This window comes from Podarcis gaigeae (assembly GCF_964106915.1).
Source record: "Podarcis gaigeae genome assembly, chromosome: 10".
In the NCBI taxonomy this organism is placed as follows: Eukaryota; Metazoa; Chordata; class Lepidosauria; order Squamata; family Lacertidae; genus Podarcis; species Podarcis gaigeae.
In genome coordinates, this window is record NC_139686.1 from 49756849 (window position 1) to 49771599 (window position 14751).

Here is a 14751-nt window from a genome sequence, read left to right on the forward strand (position 1 = left end):
GAAAGGAGCGGCTGCCTCGCATAGGGCGGCGTTCAAAGGGGACCCGGAAACTAGGGTCCTTTAAAACGAATAGACCTGGAGTGGCCGAGTTTGTCCGCTCCCACCCCCCCGCCGCTACCCTAACGAAGTCTCGTGCTTATTACGTCATCAAAAAGGCGCCCAGGCGTGAGGCGTCCCAGAGGGAGGGCGACGCTCGGGACCACAGGAGGGGGAGGCGGCTCCAGAGGAAGCGAGCGCGATGGTTTGGCCCGACTGAGCGGCTTCTCTGGGCTGCAGGGAGTCCCTCAGTTCTTACCTTCGGAGGTGTGCGGCGGCGTCCTTAACCCTTCGCATCCCCAGTGGGTGCTTCGGACCCTCCTGCTTCTGGGTTTACTTGGAGTAGAGACCAGTCGCCCCATCTCTTAAAAGCCCTTCAAGCGCAGTAGCCCTGCAAGAGCGCGTCCCCCTCAAGTCTTCAGCGAAAACCCTGCGAAGGACTTGACATCTGAGGAAGCAACACCTAATCGAGCTGTCAGTTCCACTTCGTGAAGTCTGCTGTCCATTGAAGCAGAGATTAATGAAGCCCGCCTATCGCTTCCAGGGGTAGGGTTCAGACTTTTAACTACTCACTCAAAACTGCTGAAATATGTAACAGATTCAAGCCATTCGATTTACCCATGATATTGCCAAACGGTACTGCTCGTAACTTTGAGTGGACTTTGTTAACAGATCAGTTGCATACTATTTGTGGCCCAAATGGGGGTGAATATTTACTTGCCACATGCTCTCATATCACCTTCATGAAGCTGTGAAAAAGGTTCTGCTTGGTGGATGACATCCAATTTCCCACAGTGGTCACCTAGATGCCTATGGGAATCCAACCACAGAGCATAAGTGTAGTTTCCCAGCAACTAGTATTTAGAGGCATACTTATAGCAATTTTAACTCTATTTCCATGAGTTTGTCTAATCCACTTTTAAAGCCAACTAAGTTGGTGACCATCAGCAATTTTAACAGCATAGCAATATGTTGTGTGCAGAAATATTTCCTTTCTACCACTCGGCTTCATTGAACAACTTAAGGTTCCAGAACAGGGTAAGTCTCATACATATAGGTCAAAACACAATCCCCCTTCAGGGTGGAGAGATTACGGTGATCATCTCCTGCGATCTCTCCCCCACTCAGCTGAAGCAGAGGCCATCACCTTTCCCAACAGAGTGTTAGGGAAACCAAGCTGACCTACCAGGCCCCATCAAAATGGGAGCAAAGGCAGGGTACAGAGCATAATCTCCAATGTTGGCTGAGCTCTCTGATGTTCTCCAAGAAATGACACTGGTGTCTATTCATTTCAGAAGATTCCATCCATGTCTTAATTTAGACTGCTGAGAACACTGGAAGTTGCCAACCATTGAACATTCCCTGTTGACTGGATAGGTTTGTGTGTTTTTTAAAAGTTTTTATATTGCCACTGCTGCTCATAAAGGCAGGAAAAGGAGGAGTTGCAGAGAATGTTGGACGCTGGTTTGGGTGGGTGGGTGGGTGTTTATGTTCCTGCCACCAAGAAAAACAGAAGGAGATTGATGGGCTGTTCAGAATGGATTTGTGCATCATTGGTTCCCCACCCCTGTTCTAGTATTATGGGAGGAAGAAAAACTTCCCTCTATCCACTTTCTATATGCTCTTCATATAGCTTTCATCACATCCCTACCACTTGCCTTCTTTCTAAACTAAGAAGCCCAAATCTTTCCTCATAGCACCATGGTGAAAATAATGAAAAACTGGTTTGTTACCTTTCTGCTCCTAGATGTTGCTGTAGCCAGAATTGTCGTTGGCTTGCTGGGGAGCGGGATTCTCACTTGGAGGTGTCTGGACAGGATAGATACCTATCTCCTGCCTCCTTTCCTGACCACTTTCTGGAATGATAGTTGACCTGGGTGGTTAAGCATGTAAATATAATTTCTTAAATAACAAAGTATTTGCTGTCTATATTTTTGTTCATGACTCTAGTTTATAAAATGGTGTGTTAATTAGCTAAGTTAACGTTAACTATTTTTTTTATTTTTATTTTTGATCTCTAGAAAAAAATGAGTGGAGGATTAGCACCAAGCAAAAGCACAGTTTACGTGTCCAATTTACCCTTCTCATTGACAAACAGTGACTTATACAGAGTAAGCAAGAATACTTTGAAATTACGTATGAATTTTAGGTATGATATATAAAGCCTTAGGCAGCTCAGGACTACAGTACCTCAAGGACTGCCTCTACCCATATGAACTGGCCTGGACCCTGTGATCATCATCTGAAGCCCTCTTTGTGTGTCTTCTCTGCAAGAGGTCCACAGGGTGGAAACATGAGAACAGGGCTTTTCTGCAATGATTCCCCGTTTGTGAATAGCTCTCCCCAAGGATGCTTGCCTGGCTCCTTCATTACATATCTCTAGGCATTTCTCTATAATGAGGCCTTTGGCCAATTAAACAATCTGTGGCATTTTAAATGTGTTTGTGGGAGGGGGGTTATTGATTTGTTTTTGTTTTTCATGGATTTTGTCTTCGCATTTTGTATTTTTATGTTGCGAGCCACCCTGTGGATCTTTGGATGAAGGGTGGTATAGAGATTTAATAAATAAATATCAAGTTTTAGCTACTTTGTGCATAGCCATAGGTTGCATGTTACATTGTTTCTCTTGTCTTACGGAAAAACACTTATTTGCATTCTTGTTACACATTGCCTTACCTAAACAGCTAAAATCCCCTTTTATGTCTTTTTCAGATTTTTTCCAAATATGGCAAAGTGGTTAAGTGAGTAAAGATTTGACATATATTGCATATTTTTAATTGTGGTTTGTGACAATTAACATAGGGAGCTAGTTCACATGTAACATTTAGAGTAGCTCGTTTAAAATTTACAAGCCAGCAGCATTATTTCTGAATGGGAATGGGATCATTCATAAGCAATCTGATAATGATTTCTTTTGTCCTGCTAGAGAAACATGAGCAGTTCTATTTCTCATCCAGATATATTTTAGATGGCTAGAATTCTTTTTTTTTTTTTACGTATGGAAACTGTGATCCTTCAGGTGGTGATGGACCCTGACTCCCATTATCTCTGACCATTGGCTATGCTTGCTGGGGCTGATGGGAGTTCAACAACATCTGGGGCGGAGGACAGATTTCCTCTCCCTGCTTTAAAGCTTCAGCCGGCTGATACTATTGAAGATGATCCTTCATATAGCCTGGTCTCAAACCACTTAGGACTTCAATGATATATGAACTGTTAACAAGCTCTGTATTGTAATAATTGTTACATATAAAATGAGTCAAAGAGCAAATAATTCAAAAAGGGCAGTTTTATGCTGAGTGATATGTAAACACACTGTTCTTTTGTTCATACTAGTAACTTGCTTATGTTTCAGAGTGACAATTATGAAAGACAAAGACACACGAAAGAGCAAAGGGGTTGCTTTTATTTTGTTCTTGGATAAAGAATCAGCACAGAACTGTTCTCGGACGCTTAACAATAAACAAGTGAGTGACAACAGCATACATTGTTATGAGGAAGATTTTGATTTGTTCAGAAAACTTAAGGTTATATTTGCTTTTCTTGCCACTTGCATTTAGCTGTTTGGAAGAGTAATAAAAGCAAGTATTGCTATTGACAATGGAAGAGCTGCAGAATTCATCCGCAGGCGAAACTACTATGACAAATCAAAGTGCTATGAATGTGGAGTGAGTATATTTATAAGGTCTCTAGCAGAAGTATCTATTTTTGGTCCCGCTCTTACTCTTAAACCAGTTCAGCTTGAAGCACACTTCTGGATTACCAACTATTAAAGTGATAGATAAATTGTTACAATTATTTTCCAGCAGTTACTATAACTTTCAAAGGTCAGCTTGCAGATAGCAATTCCTTCTTGCTTTATCACAGTTCATATGCTAATATTCACATGCACTCTAGTTCATGCTTTTGTTTTTAAGTGTTTGCAAATGCTACACTGTCTCTTCCAAAGAGTAACACATACCTGAGGTATAGGCCCACTTTCTCAAAATATGCATTTGTGAGGTGGGGAATATTAAAGGTCACAGTCCTTCACACTTTTGCTGCGTGAGTATACTTGTGTGTAGGCACCTCATTAGAAGCTTTCCATTTAGCAGAGTTTCTGGAAGCGGTGGTCAGCAATTGAAGCTACACTTTGAGAAGAAACACTCACAGACACAATAAAACTCAGTCAAGTGATTTATTGCTTGACTGGTCATAAACGCATCATGGTAGCACTATTTATAATCATTACAGCAGTAGCTGTAACGGCATACTTAAGTTTCGGTTCCTGTTTCTTTTTAGCAACGATGTAGGCAAACACAGTCTATAGGCAGTCATGACGCATCAGTTTACAGACAGCATTTGGTGGTCAGTTGTCTGCAAAAAGTGAAAATGAAAGTTCTCCTTTTATCGGCCCTTCCAGCTGAAGCTGCACATGCTCAGAGTGCCTCTCCCACTTATATATGACTGTTCTGGAATCTTCTCCCTGTTCCTGGATGAATGACTTCCTAACAGGGAAACCCTAGAACCTCTTTGCACTTCAAGAATTAATAAATAATTAGTTAGCATAATAGTTTGTTTGTATATTGATTCTCAAAGCTGTTGCGCTTTTCTGTGAGTTCTGTTCACAAATATATATACCTTTTCTCTTAAGGAAACGGGGCATTTAAGCTATGCATGTCCTAAGAACATGCTAGGGGAGCGTGAGCCACCAAAAAAGAAAGAAAAGAAGAAAAGAAAGAAAGCAATTGAAGAAGAAGAAGAAGAGGAAGAAGAAATGTAAGTGCAAGGAGATGTACGAAGCAGCTTTCATTTCCCCATTTTTTTCTTGTGAGTTTATAAGATATATTTGGGTGTCTCCTTCCTTCCTTTCTTTGCTGCACAGTGAGGGAGACCCAGAAAGTGAAGAGGAAGGAGAAGACCCTGCCCTTGATAGCCTCAGTCAAGCTATAGCTTTCCAGGTACTAAAAATACCTATTTTGATTCTAATTAAATGTTAGCATTCTAATTTTTAAAGGAAAGCTGGAGCGATCCAGAATATACAGGAAGAGATTGTTCTGCTCGCTTCTGTTCAGTGTCATAATTGGTGCTAGTCTCTTTTCCAAAGCTATGTTCTCCAGGATGATCTGTACATGGACAATGGACAATGGATTCACATCATGATGCTCATCTTGACCCTGGTTAAATGGCTAGTTACAAGAAAAAACTCAAAAAGAATGCAAAAAGGGAGAAACTAGTTTGGAAAACTGCCAGCTATTAAGGTTTATTGTAGTTCTCAACATGTTTTGGAACTGAGCTTCTTTCTTTGGGAGCAATCCTGGACTTCCTGAAGCACATTTTTTTTCTGAAGTGGCTTTCCCAAATTTTTTCTCATGGTGCTTGTGCAAACTGCTTCAGATATTTGTGCAGGCCACTACAGAAAGTCTAAGATAGCTTCTGAAAAAGGAACTTCAGTTCCATAATGCCACGAGGTGCAGTAAAACATAATAGCTGGCACTCCTTGAGAACTAGTTTCTCCTTCTTTTCTCTCTCTTTCCCATTGAAGGTCAACAATTATTAAGCATCACCAGTTGCCTGGGACTAGATTTTGATCAAATGCCCTAACTCTGTCCTATGGTTTTAAAACCTGACATTTGGGTGCAATGGAGTTTTGTTTAGTTCAGTGTGGGTTGTTGTTTTAGAAAACACTGTATTCTGCTTCGTTGGGTTCCTGGAGAAACCATTATCATTATAGTGTTAGCAATAAAGATTCAGAAGCCAAGATGCAAATCCCACACTTCTGCTAAACTGTGTGACTTCAGAACAGTGATCTGAGTCAAAATACCCTGCTGTGCAAGTGAGAGATGCTTCTACTCACATAGCAAGTGGAGTAGCATCTTCCTTTGTCGTCTCCTAAAAAGCAACTCCAAATGGCCAAGGGACCATCTACAGCAGCTCTTCAGGGTGGGAAGTAAGGGACAGACATTCATCATGTACAAGCAGGAAGCCATTTGCCTTCATAGTGGAATCTATTTTGTGTTAGTTATTTACAATACTTGTCAACAGTTATTCATCCTGCACTGAAAATCTTTCCATGGCCAGGGAAGTAATTTTTCTAATCCTTCCAAAAGGAAGATTGCATAAGAGGGAATGGCTCAGTGTTGCAGGCCAGGCAGTGGTGCAGATTCAAGCAATGTAGTACCAAGAAAAGGACTGGCCCGTCAATAAGTATATTTCGCATTACATAATTTCATGTAACTCTCTGTCTTCAATTGTCATGCAGCAAGCCAAAATTGAGGAAGAGCAGCAAAAATTGGTGCAGGCAGAAGAAGAGGCCTCAACCTCTGATTCAAGACGACCGCGGATCAAAAAAAGTGCATATTTTAGTGACGAGGAAGAACTTAGTGATTGATTCATATACCATGTACATTTATAAAATGTAGGCTTCTTTTATTCTACATGTGTTTGTGATGCTATGAAGACTTCTCTCCTATTGCAAATAAAATATTTGAGTAATTTGAGGACATCAGATATTTCTTGTTTTGTAAATTCTGATGAAAAGCACAGCATTTTATCAGTTTTTATAATCTTATTTTAAAATCATGAACTGAATTGTTTCCATGTCATCTTCAAACATACTACAGTAAACACGGCATTTATTTCTAGAAGAAGAAGTTCTAAGCTCTTAAGGCATACCTAGATAATTTCACTCTTGGAGACAATGTAAATAGCAGTTGAACTCCAGTTGCATCCAATCTTAGTCCTATTCAGAGTAGACCTGTTGACATAAATAGACACAATTAAGTTAGGCCCATTAATTTCAGTAGGTCTGCTCTGAGTAGGGCTTAGTTGGCTACAATCACATAACTCTGAAATTATGCTGTAGATCTGTGTTGCAATATACATCTAAATCAGTTCTTTGTTATAGTTTGGACATGGTACATGAAATCTGAGGGCCGAACTAAATATGACAGGTGGGATGGATGTCACAGTCTCTTCCTCTTTGAATAATAAAACCAGCCATGTGTCTTTCTCCCCTTTGCCCCTCCCTCCCCACATCTAAAGCTAATAGCACCAGGGGGGAGATAACTAGGAACAGAGCCACAGCCTGGGGCAAAGGGTTAACCATCACTCCTTCCTCAGCGGTGCAGCCACTCACCACTGGGCAACTCATGGTTGCTTTTACAACCCCCCCAAAAAAGACAACAGGAGTTTCAGTCATTGATCTCCCCAACCCATCCTTTGGCCTTGAGAGTGGTGTTCTGTAAACCTATAATTTAATTCTTGGAGGAACTTCCTTCCACCACCACCTGACTGTAGTACAATAAGTTAACACTTGGTTGACCACCCAGCTGTTGGAATTAAAAAGAAAATCTAACTTAAAAAGGAAGGATTGTGATGACACAAAGTGAGCAGAAAGATCAGTTTATTTTTCATAGCCCCGGATTTATACAGGACAATAACCCATTGAATTGTTTTGCCTTGAACAATTCTCTGTATTTTCCAATATCTCTTTAATATAGGGCATGGATGTCAGAATTTTTGGACTTAACAAATCCATGGATTTTAATGTGTATGGTGTGCTAAGCGGCCCATGTGTCTTGTGGCGTTGCTACCTCTAAAGCAGATTTACGTGTTCGTGGTCGTATTGAGAACCTGCTTTCACTTTTAAAAAAGATTCCTCATAGTTATTCACAAAAACCAGAAACATGTGAATGTGCGTGGTGAATGGTATAGAAATCTTCATGCGAGCTGGGCATTGTTTTAAAGAAGCAGACTCAGAATTTCACATTTTTTCTAAATATTTAAAGCAGAGTGTACAGTATAATTCTCTAAACGGTATGCAGGCTCCTTGTGGTGTGAGAGTGAAAGCTGCTCTGAAATCAGTTGCCCCTGAAATCAGTGAGGAAATATGGTTGGTGGAGACAGAGCAAAAAAACACTGAAGGAAGAAAAAGTAGGTATAAGATGCATAAGAAGGTAACATGGGGTGCAGAGGCAAAGGATGTCTGGTGGTGAAATGAAAGTGGGGAAACAGGAACTTGCATTATAGAATAAAGAATGCAAGCTAAGAAGTACAAGAGCACTGTGGATGGGATGAGGGAAAAGGCAAGAGGATTAAGGGAGGAATTTGGGAGATCTTTCATATAAAGGGAAGAGTAAACCGCAGAGCGAAAAGAGGTCAATAGAACAACTTTCAAAATAGTTACAACTGCAGTAGATTTCCTCTCCACAGTTGACACTGTGAAAGTGGTCCTCAGATTGATTTGGGTTGTGTGCACCCTTGATTTAAAATAAATGTGCATAGATATGGGTCCTTACCCAAGCAATCTGTTAGCCTGGAAGCTCTTTGCAGCGTGCAAACTTTTCTGCTGGTGAGATCTATACCCCTTTTGCATATAGCTTGAAATAATAAAATTCAGAAGGAGACAGCACTTCTGAATCAAGGCATTTAAAATTAGATCCAATTTTTTTATATATATTTTAGCCAATTAATTTTTATTTCTTTTCAAAAAAATTAACAAATTAACATCAAATTAATTCAAGCTTCAATACTCGACTTCTGCAATCAGCAAAGCTTGCACTTTTGCAGATGTTGCATAATGCTTGTCCCCCATCATTGAGAAGCCAACATTTAGATGTGGCAGTACCTGTGCATTGGAATGTCCTGCCTATTAACAGTACTGTCTTAAATGCCTGCTGAAAACTTTTTTGTTCCAGCAAGTCTATCCAGGCATTTAGTTTTGTACATTTGCTTTTGCTGATTTTTAATCTTTGCTTACCTCTTACAGTTTTGTTTTTTGTTGTTGTTGTTGGGATTTTTATGTAGCAATGTGTAAGCTCGACATACAAACCCCTCTCTTGTGGAAGTTGACCCCTGTCACTTTGGCAAGCTTCTCCTAAATGGGGAAGTGGCCTTCGGTAGCGTAAGGGGACCGTGATAGGAAGGGGGCCGAAAAGGAGGTGGACATTGTGTAGTGGTTAAGAGTGGTAGACTTGTAATCTGGTGAACTGGGTTTGTGTCTCCGCTCCTCCGCATGCAGCTGCTGGGTGACCTTGGGCTAGTCACACTTCTCTGAAGTCTCTCAGCCCCACTCACCTCCCAGAGTGTTTGTTGTGGGAGAGGAAGGGAAAGGAGAATGTTAGCCGCTTTGAGACTGCTTAGGGTAGTGATAAAGCGGGATATCAAATCCAAAAACATACTGAGTAGTTTGCCATACTTGTGCATTGTTTGGATCCCAGCCAAAGTGAAGGAGGTGTTTCCCATTGATCCTAGATCAACTGTAATGGGAAATAAAAGAGATCAAAGGGCCCAATTCAAACTTCTGTGGTGCTGTGTGAGTTGTGAGCCAAAAAGGCTTCAACCTGATGCCCTTGAATTTACTGCTCTATAAACCCCCATTTACATCTGGATGGCCACAGATTCCATACTCTTATTAGAAGGCAACAGAAAACAAGACAAAGAAGGCTCAGGACTGATGCTGGATAACTTGCACAACTGTAAAACGACTGCATTCTATTGGGTTTCCCATACTCTCCTCCTCTATAGGTACCAGCAGTGGTACTAAGAGGGGCTCCAGCTTCATAAAATTATAGTAGCTTGAAAACTAATATTCTACTATGCCAAATGGTTGTATATCCTGGCTCTCTGATGTGTTCTTAGCAGTTGTGTTTTTGCACAGGTGTATTTCTTCTGTCCTTCCCCTCCCCCCCAAAAGAGTGAGAGATGAAGTCAGTAAACCAGCAAGCAGCGAGTTATAGCAATTAGGTCAACAGGATGAGATAAAAGCATATATGAAAGGCTTAGTCCCTGGTGAGACATAGAGGTCATACTAGCTTGAAGCAATTCCTGAGACATCAATGTAGGAATCTTCCTGTCTGATTAATATGATGATTCCTCGGGAGAGTTTCAGATCAAATGCATCACCAAGGTTATAAGACCATCAAAGGCAACTGTTTGGAAGTGGGGAGTGGGGAAAGAATCCTGCACCGGAGTGAACCAATCCCCTGTAGCCCTTTCTTATCAGTATGCAGCTAAGGGAAGTTAGAGGACATCCAAGTTTAGACATCATAGCAACAGTGATACGTTGCAAGCGATCACGTGACTTCCTGGAACTAACTGCGTTTATTATAATTCACAAGGCAGCAGATAAAAGATTCAGTTCTGCAAGCTGCTGCACTTTGGAATAATCCACCGGGGGCTAAATAAATGCATAAGCCCTGTACTGCTTATGTAAGCAAATGATTAGGGCCAAATTTTTAAGGCAGGGATGGGGAACTTCCAGATGTTGCTGAAATCCAGCTCACATCATCCCTGACCATTGGCTGGGACTGATGGGAGTTGGAGTCAATGAATGCTGGAGGACTACAAGTCACCCCAGTGTATGTATGTATGGTTTTTAATGTGTATATGCAAATTCTATGTATGGCTTTGCCTAAGCAAGCATGAATATAGAATAACTCTGCTCCTATTTTGCCACTAGGGCCAGCTTTCTAAGCTACTACATTGCCATTCCTTATTCTAAGCGAAAGGTCTGTTTCTGCTAAATAAGCAACTATTACTGTATGGTTATAAGGTTGAATGCTACACCTAATGCAGGATGTTTGAAAGCAAGGGAGGTCTATAGGCCTGGATTACAAAGAACTCACACCAACCACTTGTTTTGCATGACAAGGTGACATGACATAGGAGAATTTTCTTCTACCGGGTGGGTGGGAATTATGTGCCAGCTTTTAGACATGCCAAAATAGCACTTCAGACAATAGTCCTAATCTCCAATGTCCACATGAAACTGATTATCTGCTGTCTTCTGATCCCTGATATGGTAAATGAGCATGGTATAATTTATGGAGCATTATTAATTACAACTAATCCAGAATGCAGCAGCTAGACTGGTGACTTGGAGCAGCTGCCGAGACCACATAATACCGGTCTTGAAAGACCTACATTGGCTCCCAGTACGTTTCTGAGCACAATTCAAAGTGTTGGTCTGACCTTTAAAGCCCTAAATGGCCTCAGCCCAGAATACCTAAAGGAGCATCTCCACCCCCATCGTTCTACCCGGACACTTGAGGTACAGCACCGAAGGCCTTCTGGTGGTTCCCTCACTGCGAGAAGCCAAGTTACAGGGAACCAGGCAGAGGGCCTTCTCGGTAGTGGCACCCGCCCTGTGGAATGCCCTCCCACCAAATGTCAAAGAGAACAGCAGCTACCAGACTTTTAGAAGACATGTGAAGGCAGCCCTGTTTAGGAAAGCTTTAAATGTTTGATGCATTACTGTATTTTAATATTTTGTTAATATTAAGTGGCTGGGGAAGCCCAGCCAGATGGGCGGGTTATAAATAAATTATTATTATTATTATTATTATTATTATTATTATTATTATTATTAATAATGATTTCTATTTTAACATTGTTAAGAGCACAGTCATGTTTCTTACCCTTTGAGCTTCCTTAAATGTTTTGTTTCCCTGTTATCCATTTACTTAGGCTCAACTTTTGCTTACATTTCTCCATCTTTTCGCACTAATCATCTGGTTTAGTCAAAACCTACTCTCAAATATTCAGTTCATTCATCATGCATATGATTAGAAGGGATGAGTATGTGCATACTTTTGTAGTAAAACAGGTCATAAGCAGTTTCAGGAGTTCGACAGAGCCCAAACAATTTTTTCTGTGTCTCAGCAGACACAAATAATGTGCAAACACAACCGTCAGTCCTTACCCAACTGATGTCATCTCCAATGTCCTCATACATAGAGGCTGAGGTGAACTGTGAAAGTTGTTAGCAGGGAGGATGCGAGACCCTTAGGTAGCACAGGGTCTTTAGAGTTCACTAGAATTATTTCTTTGAATACCAAGCTTACAGGTCTGACTTTCTTTACACTGATTTTTCTGCAGCTCAAAGTGTAGCTATAATTTATTTCCCATTTTTACCCCCAGGCAGCTCAAAGCAACATACAGAGTTCTCCCCACCCACCTGAGAGGTGCCACAACTGAGTTCCGGCAAGTTCTGGCTGAAAAAAGCCCTAATTGGCTTCCCCACCAATAATCCTGGGAACTAGTTTATTGAGGGGACAGGGAATGGTATCTCTATGAGGGTTAAAATACAGTTCCCAGGATTATTTGGGGGAAAGCCATGAGTGTTTTTATTATTATTATTTTGACAAAGTAATAATCATAAATCAATAAGAATAAAAATGTGCACCACATCACCAAGACCATTCCATTGTAACTATCCAAACTCCCAAAATTTCAACCCCTCTTGCGATGGTTTGAACCCTTTCCATTTTAACAGTACAAATTCTACAAACATCCTCCATGTCTGCTCAAAATCATTTCTCCTTTAATGGTGCATGTTAATTTATCATAAATAGCTATATCCCACACCTCTTTATACCATTCTTCCATTTTATATTCCACTTGCCCCACTTTCAAGCTATAATAATTTGTGCAGCTGTCAATGAATTTGTGAGCAAGTCCTTCATGGGCTGTGAACCTTCCACCCCATCGTAAGTTGATAATAACGCTACCTCTGGACTTTTGGTCAGCTTTAACCCAGTGATTTCTGTTATCTCCTTAAACACCCCTTGCCAAAAAAAATTGTACATATTTACACCCCCACCACATGTGAACCTAATTCCCCGTTTCCTGGGATCCCCTCCAACGTAACCCCGAATATTCCTTGTTTACTTGATTTAATCTGACTGGTGTTAAATACCGTCTCCAAATTAATTTATAATCATTTTCCTTTATTCTTATAGACAGCATTTTCAGTGTATGATTCTCCAATATTTCCCCCCAGCTTTGACTATCTGCCCTGTCACAAGTGCTAAAGTGATATAACTTGGTTTTAAATATATGTTGTTGATGTGAGCCTAGGTTAATGCTCTAGCCACCATCTTGTTTCTAGCTGTGTGTTTTGGCCAGCTCTGGCCAGCCACCCAGTCCTGGCTAACCAAACTCAGTGGGTTGGAGACCTTTATCACTTTCCTTATCCCAGGTTATTCATTCAAGAGGAGGCACGCTTGACTGGATAGTCTTGGAGCTGCTCTTGACATATAGTGAGCTCTCCTAACATCTGGCTTCCTCACAGGATTTTACACAGAGCAATCTTATTCCCATCAGTATTTCCAAGATGTAATTCACAGCTGACTTCCTGAAAATGTACCTGTGGCAGTATTTGTTCCATTAAGAGTCAATAAGATTTTTCACCCTAAAGTAGAGATGGCTAACCTGTCTCTCTCCAGATGTTACTGCGGACTCCATGGACCATGCTGGCTGGGGCTGATGGGAGATGGAGTTCAACAACATCTGGGAGGCTGCATGCTAGCCACCCCATACTCTAAAGGTTAATTTAATGCCTGTCACATATTAATAGCTTTTAAAGAGGCTGGCTGACCTGTAACAGCTCAAGCAGAGTTTATTACTAAAGTGAATAAATTTAGGAAGATAATAGCCACTTATCCACATTGACATTTCAGGCAAAAGACGAGAACACCCATGGCAACATAATACATGAAAGGGGTGGGGGAAAGTGTGTCAGAGATCTGTATTAAACTTATGAAAAATACTGATGCCTCAAAGGTAGAGAAGAGCAATTTGGCTCTGCAAGAGAAAAAGAGATCTATCATTGTGAAGGATCCTGAGCCTTTTATGCCTTTAGTGTGTTTTTCTTGCAAAATAATAATAATTGTGGCTAATAACAGGTATATAGAATTCACATTATATTGAAAGGTTGTAAAATACAGCTTGAACAAATGTTTATACATATATTTTTCAACTGTATTTTTTGCTACTGATTAAGCATTGTGGCTAGGGTGATGATTTATTATTAGGAAGGTGGATTTTAACTGTTTTATGAAATTCCACAAAAAGAATTAATTGATGTTTAGATTGTAAATTCCTTGGGGGAGCTGGTTTTTGTTTGATTGTTTGTTTATGACACTCTAGAAAGTGCCATGGACGTTGATGCCACTTTATAAATAACAACAACTATGTGAACTCAAATTAACAGCGCAATCCTATAAATACCCACTCAGAAGAAAGTTCCATTGAGTTCAATAGAGGTTAGGTGTATTCATACCCATTTACCTCAAAATAAGCCCCAATGAGTAGAAATTTATAGGATTGTGCAGTAAGCCAGTGGTTTTCAACCAGTGTACTGTGGCACCCTGGGGTGCCTTGAATGATGGGGAGGGGTGCCGCTGGGAAACACTGGCCTCTGTCCTTCTTCCTTCCCTCCCTCCTCTAATGCGCTCTTGAGTCTCTGCCTCCCAAAGGCTTGCACAGCTGTTTGTTGCAGCAGCCCTGGCTACAAGCTCCCCAAGCGAATGGTGTCTCTAGGGCTGGTCAAGGGGTGCTGGTTGCTAGGAGCTGAGGCGGCCTTGGAGTAAGCAAGTGAGGGAGCCCAGCCAGCCAGTCCACCAGCCCTTGTTGTTGGGAACGGACAGACATGTGGGAGGGCGGGCAGGCAGGCAGACGGGCACTGTGTGTCAGGAGTGCATGCAGGAGCCAAGCCCTGTGACCAGTAGGGCTTTGCAGGACTGGGGCCTTCCTATGTTTGTTCTGGAGAGGCAAGGCATGGTCGCACAGGTGAGGCCGCTCACTGCACCTGGTGGCAAGAGCCGGGAAGGGATATAAGGTCAGCATTTCCCTTCGGCTCTTTGCCACAGCAACTCGTTTCCTGCCTTGGGCTTCTTGCTTCCTGATCCTCAGACCTCGGCTTCTTGACTCCTTGCTTCTTGACCCTCGGAC

General features: G+C 41.4%; 1 protein-coding gene across 3 annotated transcripts; it reads left to right on the forward strand.

Annotated features, from left to right (window-relative positions):
- The first annotated feature begins 452 nt into the window (after positions 1–452).
- On the forward strand, positions 453–6523 carry ZCRB1 (zinc finger CCHC-type and RNA binding motif containing 1). Of its 3 annotated transcripts, XM_083699517.1 has the most exons (9): positions 453–582; positions 1332–1413; positions 2058–2147; positions 2749–2777; positions 3392–3503; positions 3597–3704; positions 4670–4794; positions 4901–4976; positions 6278–6523. In XM_083699517.1, the coding sequence occupies exons 3-9, from the start codon at positions 2064–2066 to the stop codon at positions 6404–6406; spliced, it is 663 nt and encodes a 220-aa protein (XP_083555643.1). In that variant the 5' UTR covers positions 453–582; positions 1332–1413; positions 2058–2063; the 3' UTR covers positions 6407–6523. The 3 variants fall into 3 exon arrangements, with proteins under 3 accessions (XP_083555643.1, XP_083555644.1, XP_083555645.1); XM_083699518.1 differs by lacking the exon at positions 1332–1413 and having other exon boundaries at positions 454–582; XM_083699519.1 differs by lacking the exons at positions 453–582; positions 1332–1413 and adding an exon at positions 1789–1925.
- Positions 6524–14751: the final 8228 nt, after the last annotated feature.